General features: G+C 40.7%; 1 protein-coding gene across 4 annotated transcripts in view; it reads left to right on the top strand.

The window, feature by feature from the left end:
* LOC119219801 (protein shisa-8) overlaps nt 1-23,148 on the top strand; it is a 77,058-nt gene extending 53,910 nt beyond the window's left edge. For all 4 annotated transcript variants that reach the window (XM_037475208.2, XM_062565831.1, XM_037475205.2 and 1 more), the window contains 2 exons: nt 7,699-7,815; nt 17,378-23,148. In XM_037475208.2, coding sequence (XP_037331105.2) covers nt 7,699-7,815; nt 17,378-17,874 — 614 coding nt within the window. In that variant the 3' untranslated portion in view covers nt 17,875-23,148. The remainder of the gene's footprint in view (nt 1-7,698; nt 7,816-17,377) is intronic.
* Nucleotides 23,149-25,741: the final 2,593 nt, after the last annotated feature.

The raw sequence follows: 25,741 nt of genomic DNA, 5'->3' as shown, positions 1-25,741 counted from the left end.
GCACCTCCATGCAATCATTATCAAACACACATTATCATACAGCTACAAAGAGTTGGCCTGTAAAAAGAAACTTAATATTTCATTTTTAGATATTCCTGACTGTGAATTTAGATGTAGTGCAACTGCGACAGTTCATTTGAGATGCAGGAAAAAAGGTGAGGGACTAAATGGAGGAAACAGGACAAAAGCAAGACGAGGGAGAAAATGTATAAAATTGAGATTGTCCATTCAAGTCCCAGGAGTGATGGGTGCGGTGCGGTTTGGAATTTAGGCAAATTCTTCTGTCCGTGGTGCTGAAAAGAACCAGTTGAGATCTCAGTGGGACACTTGATTGCTCCCCCGTGTTAAAAACATCTAATCTATATTCTGGCAATTATTAAAACAATGATGGACCTCCTCAGCTATTTTGTATTCCGATGTCTCTCATATCACTCGATTATCTCCCTTCATTAGCTTTTATGGCTCCCATCTTATCTACTTTTGTGATTTATCATTAACACTATTTACTCTAATCTACCAAATGTATTTATCTTTCGTCCTTAGCAATAAATTATCTCAAAGCTGTATTAATCAAAATCTTTTTTTTGAATTAACAGTGGATAAAGCAACAGATAATATATATATATATATAGCTCTCTACACTACATTACCTTACCTTCAACACGGCGAAGGGTTTTAGTAGCTTTCTGTTGGGTTAGTTTCACTGCTGTTCTCATCTAGAGTGAATATTCTAAATACGTCCATCAGGTGCCCAGAAATTTCACCAACCAAATACACATGTGTACATGTGTAAATATGGAACTGTCATTTCAATGCCTGTTATATGTTCACCATGTGCCTTTTACCACTAATAGTAATAGTAGTAATTCTACTTTATTAATTTCTGCCTTACTTCATTCATCCTAGCTCTGTTTTTGCCCTCTCCAACTAGGGTGTTCAAAGTAAAAGTCCTTCTCGATGTTTCTAACCCCTCCATTGTGTGTGTGCGTGTGTGTGTGTCCCTCTGCGTGTGTAGGTACCAAGCGGTCCACTACATTACGTAACTAAGTGCTGAGCAGACTGACAGTCAGAGTTCAATGCATCCAATGTGAGGGCTGAAGTCGGATAATAATGGTGTTATCCTGGGATAAGCCCTTGTTTACCCTGCAAATAGAGTGTGAGATGGAAGAAGAAGGCAGGGGGATGACGGAGACATCCTCATTACACTCAGTCTACTGAAATATCTCCATTTACTCCATTTAACCCACACAAGTGAGACGAAAGAAAGAAAGTTGGAGAGACGCATTGAACGAGTGTGTGAGCAGTGCAACAGCTCTTTCTAGTTATTTCATCCCTGTCTTCATGTGACATTTGTCATTGTACAGTTGAAAGCCTTCTTCACCAAAGACAGCCAGCATGGCAAATTCTACTGCTTGTTAAATGTGGCAATTGAGAAAAACAAAATGTCAGTCTCTCGCGGCTGATTTTTGAGAGATACACTGCAAACACCACAGAATCAAAAAGACTGCCTGTTTGTCCATCTTTTAATTACGAGAAAAATGGTAGAGGTTTTAAAAATGACAGGCGGATGAGTGCGCCCCACGCGAAGCTTTCATCGCTTCATTGCAAGACAACAGATGGCCCGCCTCACAATCGGGGAGAGTGAATAAAAGAGCAAGATAAGAGTTATGGAATTAACAAGTGAGTGAGTAAGGTACGGAGCGTGGAGGGAGGAAAAGACATGAGCGGAAACGGCATGTGACAGGAAATGTAACAGAAAAACTAGGTGATGCACAAAAAGAGAGATGAAAATAAAAAGACGCACAGATAGAGAATAGGAGGAACAAGAAAAGCACTCAGCTAAGCAGCATCTGCTCATACGCTGTAGATGTTTTCTTTGCCTGATTTAAAGTAACTGCAGCACGATATACTTTACATGTGTATTGTCACAGCACACTAGGAAAACATGTTACACACACGCCACTCAATGACAGCGTTACCATGCAAAAAGCGCAGTTATTTAACATGCACCATTGTTTTACATATTGTAGTAGCTGACACCATTTAAAATAAAATAGTTGATGTCGTTATAGAAAAGTGAAGTATTATACAATTCTGTCACAACCATTATGTATGAAATAGTTACACATACTTGCATATTGCCATCAGGGCAGACTGACAATATATACGGTGACAATATACAGTGGGTATGTATACAGTTTATTGTGTATATAATACACAGTTACAGCTTTAAAGGTTGTTGAAGTAATTCTAGATTTGCTATAAATGCATGTACAATTCATCCCCTTATAACTAAAAACAAAATTTGGTGTAAACGATTGTTGAATTTTTTGAGGTGCGGGATCATAAAGCAAAGTTGTTTTAGAGATCACATTTGATGTACACATTTAGAGACAAAAGACATTGCCTTTATATAAAGACATATGTTGGCATTTTAGGTGAGTGATCATTACACCATTCACTGTAATGAAAACAGTGGTGCACTGACCATTTGGCATATCGGCTGGTGGACTGTCCAAAAAATCCATCAAGGTTTTAAAGGCCATCCGACCTGGTCTTTACCAACACGGTGACGTCATGAGAGCGTGTTCCAGCACTGGGCTCACTGGCCCACGGATAGATCGTTGATACCGTGAACCGACTCGATCAACTATCATTCAATTCTGTCCGCGGAAATTTTGAAAATCTAAAAGAGCTGCACGTCCCAATTATTTTATCCTCATTCAAGTTGGTATATAGGGTTTCACTGCAAGTTGAACAGCACCCATGTTGTATTTATTCATCTTTCCATTTGTTGTCAGTTAGGCAGAATCAGATGTTGTGATTTGTGTCACGATGGTTGCTGGTGCAGGCTGCAGGGAGGACTCAAACGCAGAGTTTCTTGAACCGAGTGCTCTTTAATCCAAACAAAACCAAAGACGTGCACCAACGATGACCGACAATAGACAATGACGCGACCACAAGACAAGGCAGGAAGTGAAGTTAACCCAGGACCACAAGGAACATGAAACTTCAAACTAAAACAGGAAGAGGGACCAAACCGTGACAATTTGTGTCTTTAATTGATATATTATCTGTATTATGTGTATATGTTTCTGTTTTTGTGTAGATTCAATAGATACATACAGTATGTATTAACCGTCATGCTAAGCTAACTATATGTTTCCTCATGTTTAGCATACCGGAATAAGTGTCACTTATTTTCTCATCGAACACTTGGCAAACAAGGTTAAATGCCGACATTATTGAAAAATTCCTTTCTTTTCCTTTTTGCAGCAAGACCTTCAGGTTTGCAAGAATTGATGAGTTTAAATGTATGAGAGTAATGCCGTGAAGGGGGACTCGTGTGTGACTTTGTAGCTTCTGCTCTAATAATTTCACATGCACATTGCCCCACATGGAGGCCGGTCGCCTAAACAGCTGGTTCATTACTCTAGGAACATTCTTTGTATTATTGTATTATAGAGAATGTGCCGTCACTAGCGCAATCCATGGAGAAACATTTCAAGAGAAGTTGTCCTTCACAGCTTCGTTCCACCTGTCGGCCCTCTCATTACTTATTTTTCTCAGCCCCTCTCCTTCTCTGGTACACTGTCATGAAATGATGTGACATATACGCCACTTGGCTGTTCACCCAGTGTGTTATACACTTCTATAAGTGCACTCGTCTTAGCCTACAAATCTGGTAAAAAGTCCAACTCTCACCCTGTGAGTTTTGTGCACGATGCATTAAACAACACAGGAGTCCCGTCTCTTACTCCCTGTTTGCTACCCATGCCACTCCCTCCATCTATGTCCTCGTGTTCTTCTTTCCTTCCATCTCTGCCTCTCTGTGTGTGTGTGTGTGTGTGACAGTAGTCATGTCAGAGTAAGGCTGGCTGAAGCCCTTGCAGCAGTCTGCCTCTTTGATGTTGAGCCCTGCTGAATTAGGCCATCACCCAGCGGTGCTCTGCTGCCTGCTGCACACACCACGCGCCCACACCCACACAAACAAACAAACAACAAAAATGGATGCTGGTAGCATGCATGCACATGCAAAACAGCAACACAACAACACAAGCATAAGCCATGCAGGTCTCACAATTCCTTAATAATATGCTTCAAACCATATGAAAATGTTAGTATTCTTACTCACACACATGTGAGCTACATTTATATACTTTCCTTTTCTGCTTTTCTTTAATAAACATTTAAATTCTTATGAGTGCCTCCCCTTTGAGGCCTCCATACCATAGTACATCAAAGAATGCAGAAACAGTCATGAACACACACACACACACACACAGGGAAAATGTAGGACATTCATGGAGAATTTATTCAAGAATACAGAGTACAGGGAAGAATTTATTCCCTTTCAATTTGCTCTCTGTTGCTGTTTCAGTACGAATAGTAGAAAAGTGACTAAAGCAGGATGGCCTACTTAATAACACATGAAAAAGTGGCAACTGACCTGACATGTCATGAAATGTATATGATGTGTTCAAATGGAAATACACTGTTCACAGACACATTTAAATCAGTTGCAAAATGATGGGATTCTGGAATTACAGTTTCCAAATAATATAAAGAAAAACATTTTCAGCCCTGAATGCGCTCCTCATGTCTGCTGAACCTAATTTAAGTACTGAAGCTGTAATATTTGAATTGTAAGATGGTATTATAAAAGGCAAAAGGTGACAATCCCATAGATAATTGTGACAAAAGCCAAAGTTCATTGCTTACATTTGACAACCCAATACTGAACTATTCACTACTACTTAAGGAACAATAGACAGGCATCACTTAAAACAGGCTGCTGATATTTCTATGAAAAGCTGGAAGTGATAAAAAATAGAGCTAAAAGTTGAGTGAAAATTAGATTTATGTTCAGCAGGTGGACAGAAAAACGACTTCAAATGAATGCTAATATTTCTCTATAGCTTTTGGTAAGTAGGCCACTGTTGGCTAACACATAAAACATAATCAACTGATGTTGTGTTTACAGCTAATTTTGCTGCACCCAAGCGGCAAGCGCCAAGCGGAGTTATTTAAAATAAGTGCCTAATTTGAATTAGGAATACTGTAGGCGTGTTACTAATTCATGCGTATCACTCATAAAGCAACAGGTAAAATTGCATTTTATTTGTGATAATGATGAATTTTATTTTTGAGAAAAATAATTTTGTGGGCACATATATTTTTTCTAATCTACTACACTCGTCCTCCCCATACATGCACATCATGGTTCTAATCACCTATTCCATTATAAATAGACTATGTTGTTTTGAAATTATAGTTGAGTCAGGTTACATCTTTTTGGAACTAAAAAATGTCTGCACTTACTCTTCGGTATCAAATGTAACGCATATAATGAGACCATTTCTCTCTCTCTCTCGCTCTCTCCCCAGCACACACGCAGACACACACACACACACATACGCGCACAAGCACACACACACACACACACACACACAATGCCAGGAACAGCCCTGTGGTCAAACTGGAGACCGGCCAGGGAGCTTTCCATCAATTAGTTGATTTTATTTGCCTTCAACTCTCTCTCTCTCTCGCTCTCTCTCTCTCTATCTCTCTCTCTCTCCCTCTCTGTCTCATTATTTCCACTGTTGTTGGCTTGGTGCAAGAACGCTTGAAAACAAAAAAGTAGGACACCTAAAGAGCAAAAGCTGATGTTTTAAATGTTTTAAACTTTGTCCACTCGCCGTAATTTTTTGGGGGGTTTTGTGGTCTGAATGCGTGGATGTGAAGAAACAACCCACTCGCAAAGATATTAGAAGGAAAAGAGAATGTTTAAGCAGAGGTGTCTAGATATAAGAACCCCCACTCACTTAGTGGGGTATAAGTGGTGATTGAGGGGGATTACCTTTTTTTTCTAGGGACATCCTACAATTCTGCATTACTGAACCCCGATCTAGCTGCAATCAACTTTAGTCCTTCTAAAGACACAGTGAATTAATCTGAGTAGGGAACAAGGTCTCGCCACCTGCATGGGAGTACCAGTAGTCGCCTTGAGCTCATGCGCAGGTAGCTCCGGTAACGCCAGCACAGCCCACGGCGTCGTCACGGAAACTTATTCCCACCTGCTGTTAACAGTGTTCGCTCTATCAATACTGGTGCCGTCATTTGTGTCTGTTTTCAACGTCTGCTGAGAGCAGCCAGCTCACCTGTCTCCAATGCGTTGGGATCCATACCCCAACATTTTGGACAAACTCTGAATGTGGAATTCAACCCTTTTGAGTGAAGACATTAAATTATTCTAAAAACGATTTATTATTGCTTACATTGCATGTGTTTGTGTTTGATTACTCGACCTTTACGTTTATTTTTATTTCAAAGAGTGGGCAGGTGAATGAGGGAGGAGAGCGTGTGGTACCAGCAGTTCACAAAAGACAATAACAACGCACACACCCACACACACTCACAGCTACACACGCATTAAATTACAATACACAGTCATGCATCCCTGCGCACCATGCCGCACAAAGCGTATCATCACTCTGTATCAATTACACGGGGAAGTGAAGATCTATTTCTAATTCAATCAGTCAGCGCTGGTGTCACATCCCTCGCTCCCTGGCTTTCTCCCTGCCTCGCTCGCTCCCTCTGCGCCTTGCTCCCCCCCCCCGAACCCCCCCTCGCTCCGTCATCATGGGCCTGGTGGGCTTGGGAGTCATGTTTGTGGGTTTGTTTGTGCGAATGCTACGGGGTTTTTTCAAAGCCAGTGGGAAAGAGTTTTTATTTTTTTACTTTATGTGTCAACATGTTCCCGCTCTATTGCAGAAACTTTTTATATTTCCATTTATTCATTTGTTTTTCATGAAATCTTCATTGATTTTTACTCTCCTTTTTGCTTGTAGCTCTGTTTTGGTCTCCACCGACACTCAGGGAGGGGAAGGGGGGGGATCAGGCTCTTATGCTTCTAAATCGTCCTTAACGTTCACCTGCTAGTGACTAACTCTTTATGCTTGGCATGCGGCACATTTTAGAAGAGTGAACTGAATGTAACATTTTCTAACCGAAACAATGATCTAAAGCACATCATTTTTGAATGTGTTTCTTTTTCATATCTTAAGAGCAGTATAAAAACACATATGGTGACATATACAACAGAAAAATTAAAAATATCTAATAAAAAAAGATAAAACCTGCGCTTGATAAACTTCCAGAAAATGCGCTGGATTTAATGTAATAGTAAAAAATAAATAAGTTAGGTTTAGTTTGCAGAACAGTGTTGAAACTGTATGTATGTTCTGGGGCGGCAAAGGGAACCAATTCAGAACTTCCATGAAAATAAAAAAAGAACACAGCTGTGTGTGTGTGTGTGTGTGTGTGTGTGTGTGTGTGTGTGTTGTAACAGTGAGCCTACATAAACTCTGTCCTGTGTAACCTGCACAGCTAAAGGGCTCATTAAAACCTGTATGCATGAAAGCAGAAACAGTGTGTAATGAAGGCTGAGAGATTGCGCAAATGGTCGTCCACCCTCAGCTAAGCATTATGCTCTCTAAAAAAAAAAAAGACATGTGTGCAAACATTGTGTTTAGAGGAAAAAAACATGAATGTTATGTTCAGCCAGAATCAGTCCTAAAAAGCCTTCGATGTACCAGAGCTATAGAGGACTTGTGATGTTTTTACTCCTTCTTGAGAAAATTCTCATAGTTAGAGAAGAAGCATCTAAGGATTTGCTTTTCCTCTCCCACTCAGATCATAACCATTTGAACAACGCAGCTTTGTCTCCCCTGGGCCCTGCCATGGCGTTGTCTCACCCTCACAACAACCTGGGAATTGGCTTCAACAAGTACACCTCGCTCAAGGCCGTGGGTGAGTAGGACTTCACGCACACAAACACGCAAAAACTACATGGAGAAACAATGGACAAAACCAGTGGCGCGTATCTAGAAGGACAAACGGCACACATTTTATCCATCAGGTCAATGAAGTCAAACACTCTACAGCATTAACAGACCTGATTTGCTGGACACACTGAGTGGGAAGGGAAAGCGCTAATTAAGCTTGATGGTTTTGAAATGAGTCTCACTCCCATGTATGCTGACGCATGACTCATACCGGTTTTCTGGCTGCTTGTTTAATTAATGTAATGTAAATATGACTGTGTTCAACATGTGGTTTCATTCATGCTACAATTGGAGGTCCATGTCTGTTCTGCAAGGATTTTAGGGCTTCAAAATGGAACATTATGTGCCTTAAATTCTCGCATCTCCATGTGAACACCTGCAAGCTTCTGTTGTGGTGACTTTTTGAGTGTGATATCAATCTCAGCAGGTTTTTTCATAATCAAATACAAATGTACTATTATGATAAATATTCAAATTCAGAATATTTATTCCAGATCTCCGTTGCCTCTAAAGAAGCATCCATTTGGTTGTCTCTTTTTTCTTATCAAACCAGCTAGAGGTGCATACAAGTGTTAAACATACCTGCACAATGGGAAGTTGGCAAATAGTTTGCGTTTCATTAGCTGCACACGTAGTACTTGGGCCACTGGTATCACGGTCACAGACACATGAAACCACTACAACCTAATTTCAATAGTGGAACAAATCTTTGTTTGCAACAATGAGAATATACTGTATTTAATATATTTAATATCTTGAATATCTTTACAACTACTACGTAAACTAATGCTGTGACAAAAACCTGCCAGAGCAAATAGAGAACAAATAATCAGGTCATAAGTCAAGGCATTAATGGAAAAATGTTTGCAAAGCTCTCTTTGGTGAAATAAACACCACAAGTGCAGGTGTAGATACTTAAGTGAAGCACGGAGGTGAAGAATCGATGCTACCTCTTATATGGTCTTCTGCAGATGAACATCTCACACTTCACTGAGAAGCTCTCACTGCGGAGCAGCAGATGAGCAGGTCGATGGATATCTAAAACATGGCAGCTGTTCCTTTTTGCACTAAAACCAATGGACTGCATAAACCAATAGACACAACTACATATAATGTGTGTACAGTACACGATGTACAATATGTATGCACAGTATATCTATATGATTGTTTCTAGCTGAGTGAACAATCTCTTTAATAATACTTAAAGTAACTGGGGATTCCTTTTATTGAACGAAGCAAAAATTGTATTTCATTACAGAAATCCCTGGTGTCTGCTGTTTGTTTTGGGCTGGTTGGTCATCTGCCTAAAGCACAGCCGCTATGAGGCTGATAGTTAATGACAACTTGCCTTTCTGTTGATGGTTACTGTGAATAAGCTGTGAAAAAAAACGTGTGTGATTATAGTATAAATTCACTGCTGATGAAGGCATACTAATGCTGGACTGGTAGCTCAACTGGTTCTCAATATAAAGCCGTTGTATGGAAGTAAATCTGTGTCATCGGGGGTTGAAATAAAAAGGTGATTGAATTTCTAGCACTGAATATTTATGCATTGAAATGATGTACTGAATGTTTTTCAACATTAAAACACGGCGAAAAAATTCAACCTAAAAAAAGGTTGTAGCCATGTCCAATAATAACGGGGCTTTAGAAATTCAATCGCCTTTTTATTTCAACCCCCGATGGCACAGATTTACTTCCATACCGTTGTTCCAAAACTGGGGGGAGCAAGAAAATGCACATGTGTGTATACATCATGTAAACTGCTAACACGTCCATAAACCAACGCACACACAAATATACAGCATTGTTCGTCGGGTCCCTGCACTTTGATGATGATGTGGATTGGCGGTTTTGGCACATGTTCATTGACACAATATGCAAACAGAGACAGGACCGCCTGTCATCGCTGAAGAGGGGCGGAGACGGGAAACAAAGAGCGTGACCCGTTGAGCGATTTTAAAGGAGACATATCATGAAAAGTATTGAGACTCATTGCTTGTATTTAGGGTTTACACCTCGTTCACATGCTTTGATGTTAAAAAAAAAGCATATAATCTTTCTCTAACAGAAACATTTTGGGAACCACTGGGTTTAAATATCCCTGTTTTCAACTTCTGTCTGAAACGTTTTAGCGCCTGGCTCTTTAAGCCCCCCTAGGTTGAGAAACCAGTCCGTTTCAACATTACTTGTGCAAACCCACAGCTTTTTTCCAATTCTTGCCAGGACTTGGTCTTCATATATGAAATGAATCCATTTTGTTGTTGTGCCTTCTAAGCCCCGCTACGCCATGTAGAGAAATGTGCAGAACTGTGCAGCCGACTACAGCGAGTTTTGGGGTTGAGTGCTTCGGAGTGTGGGGGGGACGTGGATGGGGGAGGGCTTGTAGGTTGTATTTGTTGTATTTGTTAGTATGAATTCATTACAAGAATCATACAAGCTTTTGGGGGTTGGTAGACATGGCAGACAGCCACATTAACGTGTAGATGCACTCAATCAAAGTGGAATTTTCACCTTTAAGGAGAAAAGCATCGGTTCACTGTATGCTAATTGAAACCAGCCTTTGCCGCTTTTTAAAAAAAAGGCAAATAATGCAGTTCATGCGAAAAACATTTTAAGCAATCCTTTTCCTTAGACTTCCCACGTGGTGCTCAAAGCTGGCTTCTGATTTCTAACCAGCACCCACAGATGAGCAGTCATAAACAGGCCATTTTATGCCTCACAAGGGGCCTGAAGGGAAGGACTTCTTGTTTGCTGCAAACATCCACTTGGACTCAAGGATGATCTGCTTATATTTCAGAGGTTCAAAGATCAAGGTCCGTGGGAAGTCACAAAACATGTTTTTGACCATAGTTCAAGACTTAATATGCTAATTATGACAATTATAAACACATCTCTAATTAGGCTATCAAGTGACGGCATTTTTGATATGGATAGAAACTGCAACTTGACTGTCTGGAGGATGCACAGAGCTGCAACATGATTCCAGTGTTTACACAGTATCTGGCAAGACAAGAGACATTAGTTGTGTGATTCAACAGGCTGCTCAGTCATTATTAAACACAATTGATTTGTTTATTTAGTTTTTCAATCCCCAAGTCATTCTTAATGTGCTCGTCCACATTAGGAGAAGAAAGCTACATTGGCAGCAGTTTAATTGTAAATTAAAACCAGCGTATGGTATTGGATGGTACCCTTTTCCTCTATTTACCAATCAAAACACGTTTTTTTACTTCTAAATGTAAACGTTTGATCCATATGATCTTTCCACATTCATTAATGCCTCGTCTCTATTATATAATTGGTTTCAAACCTTTATAATTTTGTTTGCTCAGAGTATAATCTCCTGTATGTGCATGTCTTTTATTATCTAATCCAATTTTTTTAGTTTTTTTGTTACACGTAATTCTGTTTAATTATCTAGTTATTTTTCCAATTCTGCTTCAATTTTAAGATTATTTTCAAGATCTTTTTGAGGGCCACTTAAAATCTCTTAAAGTATTATTTTTAATGAAAAGTTTCCTCTTTTCATTCTTCTTCACAATAAACCTATGCTGTCCAATTAGTCAAGACAGTAGGAAGAAAAATGATGTGGAAAGTGATGGAATAGAAGAGAAAAGCAGAATAGGGCAAATGTCATCTCATTATTCTGCTCAGTGAGTGAGAAACAAAGGCCGATTGCAGCAGCAGCTTCCCCCCAACCACTCAGTGATGAGTGTGAAAAGTCAGCGACATTTCATGAAAAACTACGCTGAATAACAAATTCCTGACACGCTGAGGTGCAACGCTCCTTTCCACCCCGTCTTTTGACATTTCTGGATTCAGTTTGGTCTCTCTCTCTCTCTCTCTCTCTCTCTCTACACAGTTCTTGCGTGTTGTGTTTTCTGCTATCAGAAAAATGATCCTCTGAATCTGTGGGTCCACATGCGCTGAATGACTTACCTCACAGCACACACAGAACAAGCACACACACACACACACACACACACACACAAATCCAGCATTGTTTTTCATTGGATACACAAAGAGACATTTGATGCAGTCTGCATGATCTTCTTGCTGGAGGTTTTTGGAGAATGTTGTTTACAGTTGAAGCCCGCAGACACTACATTGGGATTTGTCCTTTACTCTGAATTTGAGTAAAAATACATTTAAAAAAATCAGTTATATATATTTTTCATTGTTACTTTGGCATCTCTGAAAAATATATTTGATTATCAATCAAATTATCTATAGCAGAGCATGAAAATGCTTTAAAAAGGTTTTGTGTACTAACATTACAGCATATTTATTTATATTATTGCTAGTTGTAAGTCTGTAACTCTTTTTTTGCATTATCTGTAGTAATGCACACCCAGGCCAATCATCTTTTCACTCATGTTTATCCGTTCCCTAGATGAGTGATAAACCAGGAACCAGGTCCAGGGATCCCGGCTGAGCGCACAAAGTCATGGCTAGGACACACAACGATTTGGGTGGAATAGCTGAGCATTTGCCAGCTGAAACAGAAGGCACCTGGACTAAGCTACTTTCAAAACTTTATTAACCCATTGGCGCTTAATGCAGCGGTTGAAAAGTCTGTTTTTTAAAACACAAGCAAGACGCAAGAGGTGAAAGTAGGACTCGGGCTCATGCAGCTTTTATATTTCAGTCTTGATTAAAGCAGGACAGGTGGACTGCAAGATGGAGAAACATGTTGGGTGAAGATGTGATTGGTTAGAGAGTGAGAGAGAGGACAGCAGCAGAGTAAAGAAGCAGAGTAAAGAAGGAGAGTAGAGCGAGAGGAGAGAGAGACAACGTTACAATGCAGAATGTGGATGCTCTGGTTTGGCCCTACTGAATATGAGAAAATACTGTGATCCATATAGGTCCATTCAGTTGACTCGATGAAGGAGAAAGGAAAACACAACATGGTAGAGGGATATACAACTATAAACTGTGTATAGACCTACTTGGTGACTCAAATTCATCATCTGATTGGTCAAAACAAGATTTCTTTTATGGCTGCATGACCTGGACTGATCTTATATCCCTCAAAAGATAGTTCTGAAGTTGAAGGAAAGTGGTCAGTGGTTTAAACTATTTTTTATATGTATTGTCCGTTTCAGTCTTTTCAAGTAATGATCAGTGGAGTACCTGTACATCAGGAAACATTTTAACTTTCTTCACTATATTTTTTGAGATGGGATGGATATCTCAAACTACAGCCCCAATATGTCAGTTTGAATTATATAGAAATCTGCAATGAATGTTTCTATTTGAGGTTTTGGGGCAGTCAGAAGACCATTGGCATCTTGGGTTCAAATACCAGTGCAATACTACATATGGCTGGTTTTAATTTCAATCAAATGTATTTTGTATAGTCAAACCACTCCGCTGAGGCAAAAGCTTGAGGATTGATGAGATCCGTCGGAAAAAAATACATTACAATTTGTTGTCAAACTCCATCTGTACTCATAATGCAGTTTCCCAGATTGTGCCCACAGGCTTTGCTTTAGGCGGCTGTTGGATGGAGAGGAGGAGCTGATGTTTTTGAGGAGTACAAAATAAATGAAATAAAGATTGGATAACAAGAGAGTGAGGGAAAGAATGAACAGATGGAGGAAAGCGCACAATTCTGTCACAGCAGACCTTGCTGTCAGGTGCTCGTCCTCGCAACATGTGTGGAACCACGAGAAGGACGGCTCTGTTTAATTCATGTTTTTGTGCCGTCCCAAATTCTCGTGGCTTGTCCAATGATGAAAAAAAAATCTAATTTAGTTGCAGTAACGCAAGACTCACCAAGTCGATTCTCATAACTGATGCAAAACCGAGAGACAATAAAAGTCCAGAAAACATATTTATGCACAAACAAACCATAGGAAACACTCATTGTTAATTAATTGTTCCTCCTCCGTAATCATAATCATAATAAAATACAGAACTGTTTTTGAACAAAACCAAACACACACAAAGACATCTTTTTAGGTAATGTTTACTACTGTAACAGCTTATGAGCGTCATGGAGATTGAATGCAGGCAATGACCCCACATTTTCATCTTCGTGGATGAGGCGGGTTTCAACTTGGCCAAATCACGGCGACGAGGAAGGAATGTGATCGGGAAGAGAGCCACAGTGCATGTCCCGGGCCAGATTGTGATGTGCCAACATCACAATGTGCACAGCAATAGCCACTGATGGACTGCTTTTACACAAACCACTAATTGGGCCATACAACACTGAACGTCTCGTTGTGTTCCTGCATGATCTCTAAGGAAGGATTGTGCTGGGTGAGGAAAGGGATGCAGAGAGAAGAAATCAGCCTACATTTATAATTGTACGGGACAATGTGGCATTTCACCGAGTGGTTTGCAGCCCATCCCAGAATGGTTTCACTTTTCCACCTTACTCTCAATTCCTCAACCCCATAGAGGAATTCTTTTCCTCATGGAGGTGGAAGGTTTATGACCACCATCCGCATGATCAAATGTCCCTCCTGGATGCAATGAATGCTGGATGCCTGGACAAATCAGCAGAAGATTGCCAGGGATGGATCAGGCCACGAGGTTCTTTCGTAGGTGTATTGCCCTAGATGACATAAGATCTGATGTGGATGAGAACCTGTGGCCAAATAGAGAAGACCGAGTAGATTAGCATTACTATTGTATCAGTGGATGGTATGTATACAAATGATAGTATTTTATATATTATACTTATTTATATTTATATCACTCAGTGCAAAAAAATAAAAAATGAATAAAAAGCTAAGAAGCATTATTCAATACTGAAACCACACTTTCAAAACTCTTCACACATTCAGCGACACACAAGTGTATACAGACACACAATATTTCACTGCTTTCAGACAAAATGCATTCAATCACCACATTTTTCAAAATCCAACACTTTGGTCATTCATACTCCACAAACTGCAAAACAATGTGTATTTGCAGGATATTTTTCACATGCTAACACACTGCTTTCAAAACTGATTAAACCACATTCAAATCAGAATGATGACAAATTTCAAACATTTCTGCAGTAATTATTTTGAAATATAGAAAATCTTAGGAGAAAGTCAAAGAATTGTCAGTCCAAGCTAATTTCAGCTCAAAGCCGACCCAGGTGTCCTGCTTTACTCTCGTCACCATGTTTCAGTAAAAGGTGATGGCTTGGAACTGATTTTGTTTGGAAATACAGATCACAGAAGAGGAGTAGTACGAGGGAGAGTGTGTGGAGGACAAAGGAGAGGAAGACCAAGAGTGGTGATATCTGATGAAATACACTAAATGTTGTGAACAGGGTCTGAGGCTGCAGCCAAGTCTGCACCTCTCAATAGTTGCGCCAAAAGTACACATTTTATTAGGCAGAACAACAGGTGAGATGATACATGTTACAGTAAGATACATAGTCTACATTTTGAAACCTATTACAATACAGTAATTGTTGTCTTTTACAGTTGCCTTAGAGAGGAGGGAGAGGCTGAAACTTTTCAAATGTACAGGAAAACATTTTTTTTCGTATTTATTCTTATTCCATAAGTATGCTTTAGTACATTCAATAGATCAAAAATTGGTTAGTCTGTAATGAAATCATTTTCATGTGAAAATTCATTCAAACTTTCAATAATAGTTCATAATTGATGTAATGCTCCCTGTTGCTGGTGTTTTTTAGGTCAGTGTGTTATGAGTGACGTGCATGTTTACTGAATGAGAATCTGCTTCCAGTGATCGGTGGAACAAGCTTTTTTTGACACATTTATGAAGTGTTTTGTTGGTTTGAGTGAATTTGACAGTTTTACACAAGAAAACATTGTTTAATGCTGTTAGTGTCTTTTAGGTCATTGTTTTGTGGGTGACAAAGTGTGTTTGTTGGCTGTCAACCTTTGCTATTGTTCTGAAAGAATGAGTTGATTTGAGACATGAATGAAGTGTTTTGGTAGTTTTAGTGCATTTTAAATGTGAAATGAATTGCTCTGGCGAGCTGAAGGTTGGTTAGGAGAACTGTGTGAAGAGTTTTGAAAAAGTGATCTATTTATTGAGAAATGTGTCCTAGCGACTGTAAAAAACTGTAATGACCTATTACCATACAGTCATATCACTGGACCGTTTCTTAATTTGAGGGAATGTAAGATTAATCCTCCAGGTGATTTCTGTAAATACAAATATATGAATGGATGATCTCAGTCGTCTCTTACTAAAGTAAATTATGAGGAGTGATTCAAGAGCAATTAAGTGGAAACCACAGGGCTCTGCTGAACTCTTGATTTCTAACAAATACAGTAGATACACGAAAACATAAATCTGCAATCCGCTTCAGTAAGCCAATGCATGGCTTTTGATTAAATTAATATTGTCCAAATATTGCCTCTCTGTGCAAAGCTCTATTTGCTTGGAGCTGTAAGCAGAAAACTCAGAGCTCAAGCAATTCAGTGGTGCAAATAAATACAGCACCTCAAATATCCTTTCAGATTATGTCTTTTGGAATTGCTGTTAAGTCTCTTTCTCTCTCTCTCTCTCTCTCTCTCTCTCTCGCTCTCTCTCTCTCTCTCATGAATGTATTAATATCTAGGCACAATAATCAACAATCATTGACATTCATTACAAAAAATTGAACTCAACAGGTCGTAAATCTTCACAACACGAACCTGACACAATCGTATTATTGTGTTCTTGTATGGAGTGTAATAATGATAAGATAAGACACACAGCCACACAGATTAAAAATAATGACAGATGCACTTTGTCATAAACATGTAGTACAAGCTGATAGCAGCTGCGTCCTGTTACCTCATGAGGAAGACGGATGTTGAGAAATTGAAAGATACCAAATTTAAGAGGCAGTATTATTCAATGCAATGCAAAAAAGATAAATGTTGAGACAAATGTGTTAGTTCCTCTGCAGGATAAACGGACCAATAAAGCATAACTGAGCAAACAAGGTTGTTAGTATCTTTAGGGCAGTGTGTGTGCGTGTGTGGTTGGGGGGGTGGGGGGCAGTGGTGATGAACAGCAGAGTCGAGTTCCTCTCAGGGAGATCACACTAATCTGACTCGACACGCCGAACCCACTCTATTTTTACTCCCAACAAATCTACGCTTTTGTCCGACACTCACTCCCTTATCCTCCCTTTTTTCTGTTTTGTGGACTATTTTCTGGATAGCAGTCTCGCTCCCACTATTCCTTTCTTCCTCATGCTCTCAGTTCTTTCTGTGTGTAGAGGGATCAGATCAAATACATAATATCTCTATGGACACTCACACATACTATACACCCTGTTGGATTTATTTGTTATGTGCTTACCTGACACTGTGTGTGTGTGCAATATGTGATGTGTTCTATTTAACCTGACTTTAACCAGATGAGCTGTCCAAATATGTTGAGGGTCAGAATGGGATGAATGCCCCAAAATACACAAATTCAAATGACAAATACACAAGACATTGGTGTGAGATGAAGGTGACCACTAATTGCGTTTATTGCATACCATGGTTTTCATTATTATAATTTAACCATGTCTCTACTCCACTGTCTCCCCTATCACCCAGACACAACTGCAAGGGACTACTACAAGAGCTACCCGATGGTGGATTACACCCACCGCCAGTCCCCTCCAACGTTCCAGCCAATCAACTTCCACCCCAAGGACAAGCCCTTCCTCCCGCCGCCGGACATCCACGCGCCACTGGCCATCACAATTAACGCCTCCCAGATCCCCAAGCCCAAGATCTCCAAGACAAACACCCACCCTCTGACCTCTAGCTCGGCCTTTAAAGCATGGGACCCCAGTAAGAGCCACATGCAGCACCCGGTGGCCACTCATATGGTCCTCCAGGGGCAGCAGCACCACCCCATCCAGCAGCAGCACCACCAGCCGCTGCACCAGCAGAACAGCCGGCGCCTGGCCTACTCCAACAAAAGGCAGTTCAGCATTGAGACGCTGCCTGAGCTCTTCTCGCAGCCGCTGGGCTACAGCCGCTCGCCGCACGTGCACCCCAAGCACAAGGGACTTCCCACCAACAGCAAGACGGAGGTCACCGTCTGAACATGGGGACGAACGGGCGAATGGACAGAAGAGGAGATCCAAGTGGAGTTGTAAGCAACTTTCAAAGAAGTGCTCAGATATCTTTTATATCCACAGCCGTAATGGCGGGAGGAGAGAAAGCAAATATCGTGTATAATCAGATTATGATTTGTTTTTTACATTTTCCTCATTGATGTTGACAATAATAATAATTATAATAATAATGTGAGTGATAGTTGTGTTCTTTCAAGAACACTGGATCAAAACAGCAGCAGAAGATTAACCTTGAAGGTGGTGGATTGGCAGGCTGTGACTCTTTGAACCTGGCCGCTCCCCTAAATAATAGAGTGGCCTCTCAGTGTGTTGGCACAGCTCACCCCTTCTTCTGCAAACCCCTTGCACCTCAATGACACTCTGAACCGCTCTGCAGCACAAACGTTCAAATGCCACATACACCCACTATTTACCCCACAAACTAGTCCAGACGCACGCCACCCATCTGCTACTTCAGCACCAAGGACAGCGCCCTGGATTCATCACTACAACACACAGTGCACACAGGAACGCCTCCTAAACCCACCGAGGCTGGTCAGGTCGATTCACGAAATCGAATCAAGTCTACAGTGGCCACAATCGGCTTCGGCGCCTTCGGCACAGCTGGAATGGGGTGCAGCTGTGGCCGATGGAGGCCACAGATATGTTTCAGAGCCATAACGTCGGAGCCATGGATTCTAACTTGCACAGACCTCAGTGAGATGAAGGATCAATGAGTCAGACAAACAAGACAAACATTTTCTCTTTGACCACCCCTCTGCCTCCCTGCATCGTTCTGCTACTAGGATATGGAGAAATGGGATGTCAGGTCAACCGATGCCTTTTGGTCATTTTGGGAGTCCCCCCCTTAGAGTGCCTGCTGTCAGAGAGGCTGTTGGGGAGGGGGGGGGGGGGTGTTTCCCATGAAACTTTGGATCCCCATCAGCAGAGACAATGCGATTGTGTTGTCATCTCCCCACGCCCTCCAGCACCTCCAGGGAGTGAGATATCAGCCTGGCAATTCATACCAAGCGAGAGAGGGGGGGGGTTGGTTATTCATCTCATCTGAGGGGCAAATGAGAGGAGAAGGATCTGAACCACGTAAACACACACAGACACACACAGCACATAAAAACTACAGACTCCTCCCAATGACAGTCAAACACACTTGTTTCTCCACACACTCGTCTTTCGCGATGTTAGTATTAGTAATATTTCGTTGAGCTGATTCACTTCAGTCAACATTTTTTGTGTGGCTGTGGATATTAAGCTCGAAAGAAACGTAGGAGAGGTCATTGTAAAGTCATTGCGTTCTCTCCTCTTATCCTTCTACACACTAGTTGTTTTTTTGAGAAATGTCAGTCAATGCTGCGAGTTGTACCAAAAAGTGAAACTACGGTCTCTGAATATAGATCATGTACACCCATTTTTACTTTTTACTCCATTTAGCGGACAGAGGAGCAGGTTGGCAGGGACATGGTTTCATAATAAAACACTTCATGGTTAACAACATGAAGTGTTTATGGAAGAAGGAAGCAATGATGCGTTACTTCTCGCAGTAAGGCTATTCCTAAACACAGCTGTTTGACGCATGTGTTTCCTACTGCAATGCTAACATATTCTGATTGGCGGAGGCCACTTTTAAGTGCACTGCATTGCACTTCAGTCTTTCTAATGCTATCCTTTTGCATTCAGTGAACAACAGGTCATTTAATTCCTACTTTTAATCCAACACAGTAAACGCAACTAGTTTCTTGCTTTTATGCTATTAACATATATTGTGTCTTCATTGCTGCCTCGCTAACGTCGAAACTCTATGCAGGCTCTTTGTTGAACATCTATTATTCTATTTCTGCTAGGTTAAATAAAAAAATAAATATGTTTCTGATATACAGTTCTGTTATATATCAACCTAGTGCATTGGTAGCACCCATCAATGCTATATTCTCCATTGCATTTAGCTTTTTGAGTTTACTATACAGTATCACCATAGTGAAAGTCTCACGTGACTCACTATGCAATGTGAAAATCTCAGTAATGTCACTGTTTACTTAATTAGTAAAGCTATTAGCTTTCCACTCAGTAATACATGACATTATATTACATGTTTCAAGCAACCCGTTGAAACTGTTCATTTCTGGCTTCAGCTGCTTTTCCGCCTTTAATATCTCGTACCTCTACACCACATTTCCTCCTCCCCTCCTCCACCATTCAGAACAGCCCAACAGGCACTCTGACTCACTGATTGAATTCACCTTCATTTGTTATCGCGAGGACACCAGCTATGCCGCACTGCAAATGCCTGCCGCATGCTGCAGCACATCAGACAGGTGGTGGAACCTAATCAAACAGCGGCGCTTACCAGAAGTCACACATTATTTAGCAACTTCTCCAGCTCCGACTCGCTTTTGGTCTCCGTTCCGCCGCTTTCTCTCTCGCTCTCTCTCTCTCTCTCTTTCCATTTCCTGACAACCTTCCTGACAGTTTTATACTCCCCTCAACCTCCCTCTGTGCAGCCATGTCCATGGAAAGTTGAGCGATGGACAGCAAGCGCTTGTGTGCTATTTGCTATCCGGTGCTCCAGGCTGTTGTAAAGCATGGTATTCTCACTGGGTCCTCCGATTTACTCCCTTATGCAACCTCGTGCTCACGTGCACAAGTAAACTCAAGCATCCCCAAACAACGGCAGGAATGACCACACTAAGTGGATTTTCGTGCCAATTTTTGATTCCAATGATTTTCCTTCCAAGCATCTTGCATCTCAATCTAATAGAGCTGTAAATGTACACAAGAAAATAAAGCGAGCGATGGAAAAGAACTTTAGCTAGGGAAGAATAACTGAGCAATATAATGCTTACTTGTAATACTGCAATGGCTTCTCCACTTTCAGCTACAAGCTTCAAAGCGACTGCCATGCTTTTGTAATAAGGGATCAGCGCAGAGTGTGGAGCATAAATACAAAAGCATGAATGGGATATGCATGTTGTGAATATGCATCATCCGCGCTTATACTCTCGCCATCACCGCATTGTACGTAATTAACCAAGTTGCAGCAAGTCTCTCCTGCTTGGCTTCCATTTCACTTTGACTTTTATTGGTCGCCACACTTTAAGTGGGTCACTCCATATGAAAAGTATTCTGGCCTCCAACAGCCCTACCAAATTATTATATCACATTACCATAAATATAAGGTGTCTGTCCTGGATCACTCAAAATGCATTAGATGTGGAGATCAAACGAGGAATGAGTAAACAAGCAATATGCGTCGGTAAAGCAATAAGCGTCCAACTGTCCTCCCCCCTATCCTTATCTCTCTCAGTCTGTGTGTCTGGAGCCCTCCTCGGAGTTCAATGGCTGGGTTGCTTATGCGGGTTTGGGTTTTCAACCCGAGCGATCGGAGACCTGAGCGAAAGATTGAGCGGTGTTGCAGGTACACGGCCGATTTGGATTTATTCGGATCCTCTAAAAAACGTAATTTCTGAGATTTATCTCTGTGATGCATACAAGCAACCAGCTTTCCAGAGCATGGTGTGACTGTACCTGAAATGGGATGTTGGTCTTTTATATATACGGACTTGCACAATTTCAACATCACAGCCATAGTTGTGTTTGGGTCTCGGACGATACTCTGACTTAACAAACAGCCCTGTAGGTTTAACACAATGGCAACACTTGCTCCAGGATTTACAATAGCAGGAGTGTGCAGTGAGTCCTTGAGGACAAACAGAGCCTGGGGACAGGCTAAAGCAAACTTCTGACAACTTCTTTTCGACTTTCCTCAAGTTTTGCTGGCTGACGTTGCTGACAACGATTCTCCCGACAGAGTCTGAACAGCAAGCACTATAAATGGCAGATTCTTGAATATCTTCTTTCTCTTTGGGAGATGTGCATCGGACATGCCACAATCCCAAGACACAATCTTGCTGATGTGCTGGATAATACTTTTTAATGTTCATTTCCCTGTTGCCAGGCATCCAGGAACAGTGATTTTTTTTCTCAATGCTGAATGGACAAAAGACTGTCAGGAAAAGCAGTTGGTAAAGCTGAATAAATTCGTCTGAAACAGCTTTTTCGATGAGCCACAGTTTTTCCTCTGTTGTAGACAATGTAGATACTGCAACACGTGCAAAACATACACGCACATACATACACACAAAACGAAAGTCAAGAGCCACAGTAATTATATATCTTCTGTACAATGTCCACAACTTTGTGGTACGCAACAGGACCAAAAGCCTTGAATCAGGGGAAACTGAGTACACCTAACTGATGCTTTAATATCCAGAACAGTGAACATGATGAGACTGTTTGGATCATCAGCTTAGAGTGCACTTACTCAATTTCTCCTGATTAACGACAGACTATGGCGTCACTCGCTCATCTCAGAGCTAACTGACTGTTGTTTGTAAAACTTTCTCTCTATAAAAGAAACAATGCAAGTATTCTACCAAGGGTTATCCGAATGCAACCTGGTAAACATACTTTGGCTCCATGATCCCTAGCAATATATAGATTATGGTGTATGGTTCAATTGTTTCTTTGTACTCTGTCAGTTTATTTTTTTGTAATGTGTTTTTTCAAGGATTAAACTCCTGTCAAAAACAAAAAAATAAGTAAATTTTACCAATGGAAGGTTAAAAGTGCTTCCAGATGTTAGACGGCTGCGCACCCTTCATCCCTCCCCCTGCTCACCTTCCTTTACCAGCAGAGGATGTCATGTTTGAAGCTTGTGATTTTTTGAGTTACATTGTATGGTATACATGCACTCATGTATTAATGTTAAAAAATATTGCATTGTATTCAAGTGCTTTGCCAACACATTAGCTGAAAGATGAAAGGAAGCGTCAGTGATTTCTTGTACAGCTTTTGCTTCTGAGAAAAATGACAAAAAAAAAATCATGCAATGTTTCATGATAATTTGTAATTGGCAGCAATAGGCTGCCTTGGATTGCTATGTACTAATTGTGTATATATGTATGCTGTACCACTTGTCCGCTGTGAAATTTGTTGACTACTCAGCTTATATAAGGGCTTTTTATAGATATAAAAACAGACAGGGCAATCACTCTCTGTAACTCAAGACAAATTTCTCTATAGAGTTTTTTTTTTTTTAGGGATGACGGGATATGAACAGAATTTCCATGCATACAAAATGCTACATAAATAAAGTTTTGACTGACAAACTAGCTAAATTGTCTATAGGCAAACATGCAATGTTGGCCCATGTGTCCCGTTTGAATAAATATTTCGAGAAATATAGCATTCATTTGTTAATAGTGGCTTTTTCTGTTCAGGACAGACAGGTTTTTGTGACAGCATTAAATAGATCATTAAAAGTACATTCTGACATTTTGGGGGTAATATGGTTGTTTACAGATTCTACTTCTTATTTCTGTTGGAAATTGAAAGCCAGGATGGCAGCCATTATGGTGAGAGGAGTCCACACTCAACTCTTTGTTAAAACTACACCCTCCAGGTACACGTTGTGGACCACATTTTGCCTTACATGACAGTGTGAACGCACTTATGCACTCACAATGGCATGCTTAACCAAGTGTGTACACAACATTGGGATCCGGCACTAGACACTATGTGCCGAAAGCCCACCAGAGCAGAAGGGAAGTGCGGCCTGTGGCGAGCTGCTGTGCGACGTCTACGGAAAGCTGTGGCCGCGACTTTGAGCGCGAATCCGCGGTAAAGTGCAGCCAGAGAGTACCTGGGGCCAAATAAGTAAACACAGTGACAGTAAAAGTAAACAAATGAACTCATGTGTTCAGAAAAATGATTACAGCGAGCTAGGTGCGCAGCTGTGTAATTTATTGTGACCGCACATACCCTTTATTCCAGTCAGCTGCTGTTTTTGAGACTTTTTCAGGACATCAACAAAAAAGGCTAACACCTGAAATGTTTAAAAATGAGTACAGCAACAGTATATTTTGATGACATTTCAGGTAAAAGCTTGATCTGAAATTCACCATGTTCAGGCTTCATGGAGGTTGTCAAACAACATCCAGGGAAATACGGAAAAATACACATCTCACAGGAGGATAAATGTTGACACGCCCAAAAGCTATGCCTGTCTTATAGACTGATGATACAAACAAGCACAGGTCCATCCATGAATAAAGGTTTCCCCAAATAATCGGTTAAATGAAATGGTTGTGACAACAACATTGGTGGTTGTGCTAAATTGGGATATGCCGCCTCCTACAAAATGCAGCCTAAAACATGTGCTTTAAGCTTTAATACGACCCAGTTAGAGAGTGTCAAAGTGGAACGCCCTACACAATATGCCTCCAGGTTCACTGTGAAGTGTTGTAGAGTGAAACAGAAAGTACTGAAAGTCACCACATTTAAGAAAAACTAAAAGGTTGGAATGTGAGGAACCAGGAGAAGGGAATCCTCTAACATCACCTTTATTCAGATGGACAGGGGAAATATTACAACTCTCTCTTTATTTCTCTTCTTTTTTTTCTCCTCCTGTGTCCTTGTACCCCTGAGCTGAAAGTCTGGATCTTCCCAAAGAGTCGTGTGTCCTCTTAATTTGTTCTGACATAATCAGGTTTTGACTAGATGTCTTTCCCTTGGGTTTTGGGCGAGCTGGCAGCGCGTGTTTTAGAGCCCCTAAGTGTGTGATGTCATCCGAAAGCATGTTAAAAAATAATTTAGCATTCCCTTGTTTCCTGCGGCCTGTTAAAGGACCAATAGCTTCTGCAAGCATAACAGAGGTAAAGTTTAACCGTTTTTTAAATACTGATAGTGAGAGAGACTATACACATTTTATCAGGCGTCGTATCTAATTGAGCGACTGTAAGTAATTATTTCTTGCTACTGCTGCGACGTCCTCACGGTTGGATCAATAGACTAATTCAGTTATAAATGTCTGCACAGCAATCTGACTCCATTTATCTTCCACCTGCAGCCCACGTTTAACATCTTTAAGATGGGATATTTAATTGGTTCTGACATTACTAATATGATTGCCCATTTGTCCTGCAATGAAGACATGCTGTGAATTAGAAATTGTACTGCTACTCTGAGTGTGCAGACAAAGTAGACAAAGACAAGGGGAATAAAGAGAGCTGTTTGGAATGCAAAATTGGAACTTTATCCACGAATAACGTTTTAAGTAGGTGAAAGGGGGAAGTGAAGAGTAGGTTGTTGAATACATTCCAAGGTCAGGGATATAACAAAAGGAGGTAGAGTTTGGAACAGCAATCATATATTTTTAATGAAAGTGGCACAATTGTTACAACTTGGGGTGAGTCGGAGACAAATATTATTGTGTTGTTTTTATTTTGTACGCACAAGCCTTTGAATGGCTTATGCTCTCCTTTATGCACATGCATGAAAGAAATAGAGCAAAACAAGCATAAATAATGTGCACAAAGTAAGTAACGTGTAAGAGGCAGAGGAGTAACAGATGTTCACATGAACACACATTGCAGAAGAATTACGAAGGAAAAAGTGTTGTGTCAATAAAAAAAACGAGCCAAGAGGTTCAACAGCACGAATTTATGATGCATTAGAAACACGTCTGAAATAAACCTTGACTTGGACCTTGAGTTTAGTGACTTTTGTCATGCTCCAAGTCAAGCTACAAAGAAACCCCTCCCACACACTAGGAGTCATGCAAGTGCTTCACTTTATTGAAACGATTCTTTTTTATTATTGCAGAAAAAGGTCAATACAATAATATAAATTATAATAGAAAAAATGGCACATCCATTAAATTTAATGGAGAGAATTTGCTTCATTTGGACTGGAAACAGCTGTCCAAGGTTGCAACACACTGGGCTTTGTGTGTGTGTGTGTGTGTGTGTGTGTGTGTGTGTGTGTGTGTGTGTGTGTGTGT

The sequence above is a fragment of the Pungitius pungitius genome, chromosome 12 (assembly GCF_949316345.1).
Source record: "Pungitius pungitius chromosome 12, fPunPun2.1, whole genome shotgun sequence".
Taxonomy (NCBI): Eukaryota; Metazoa; Chordata; class Actinopteri; order Perciformes; family Gasterosteidae; genus Pungitius; species Pungitius pungitius.
The sequence above is the reverse complement of the archived record's forward strand: the minus strand, read 5'-3'. Positions and strand labels throughout refer to the sequence as shown.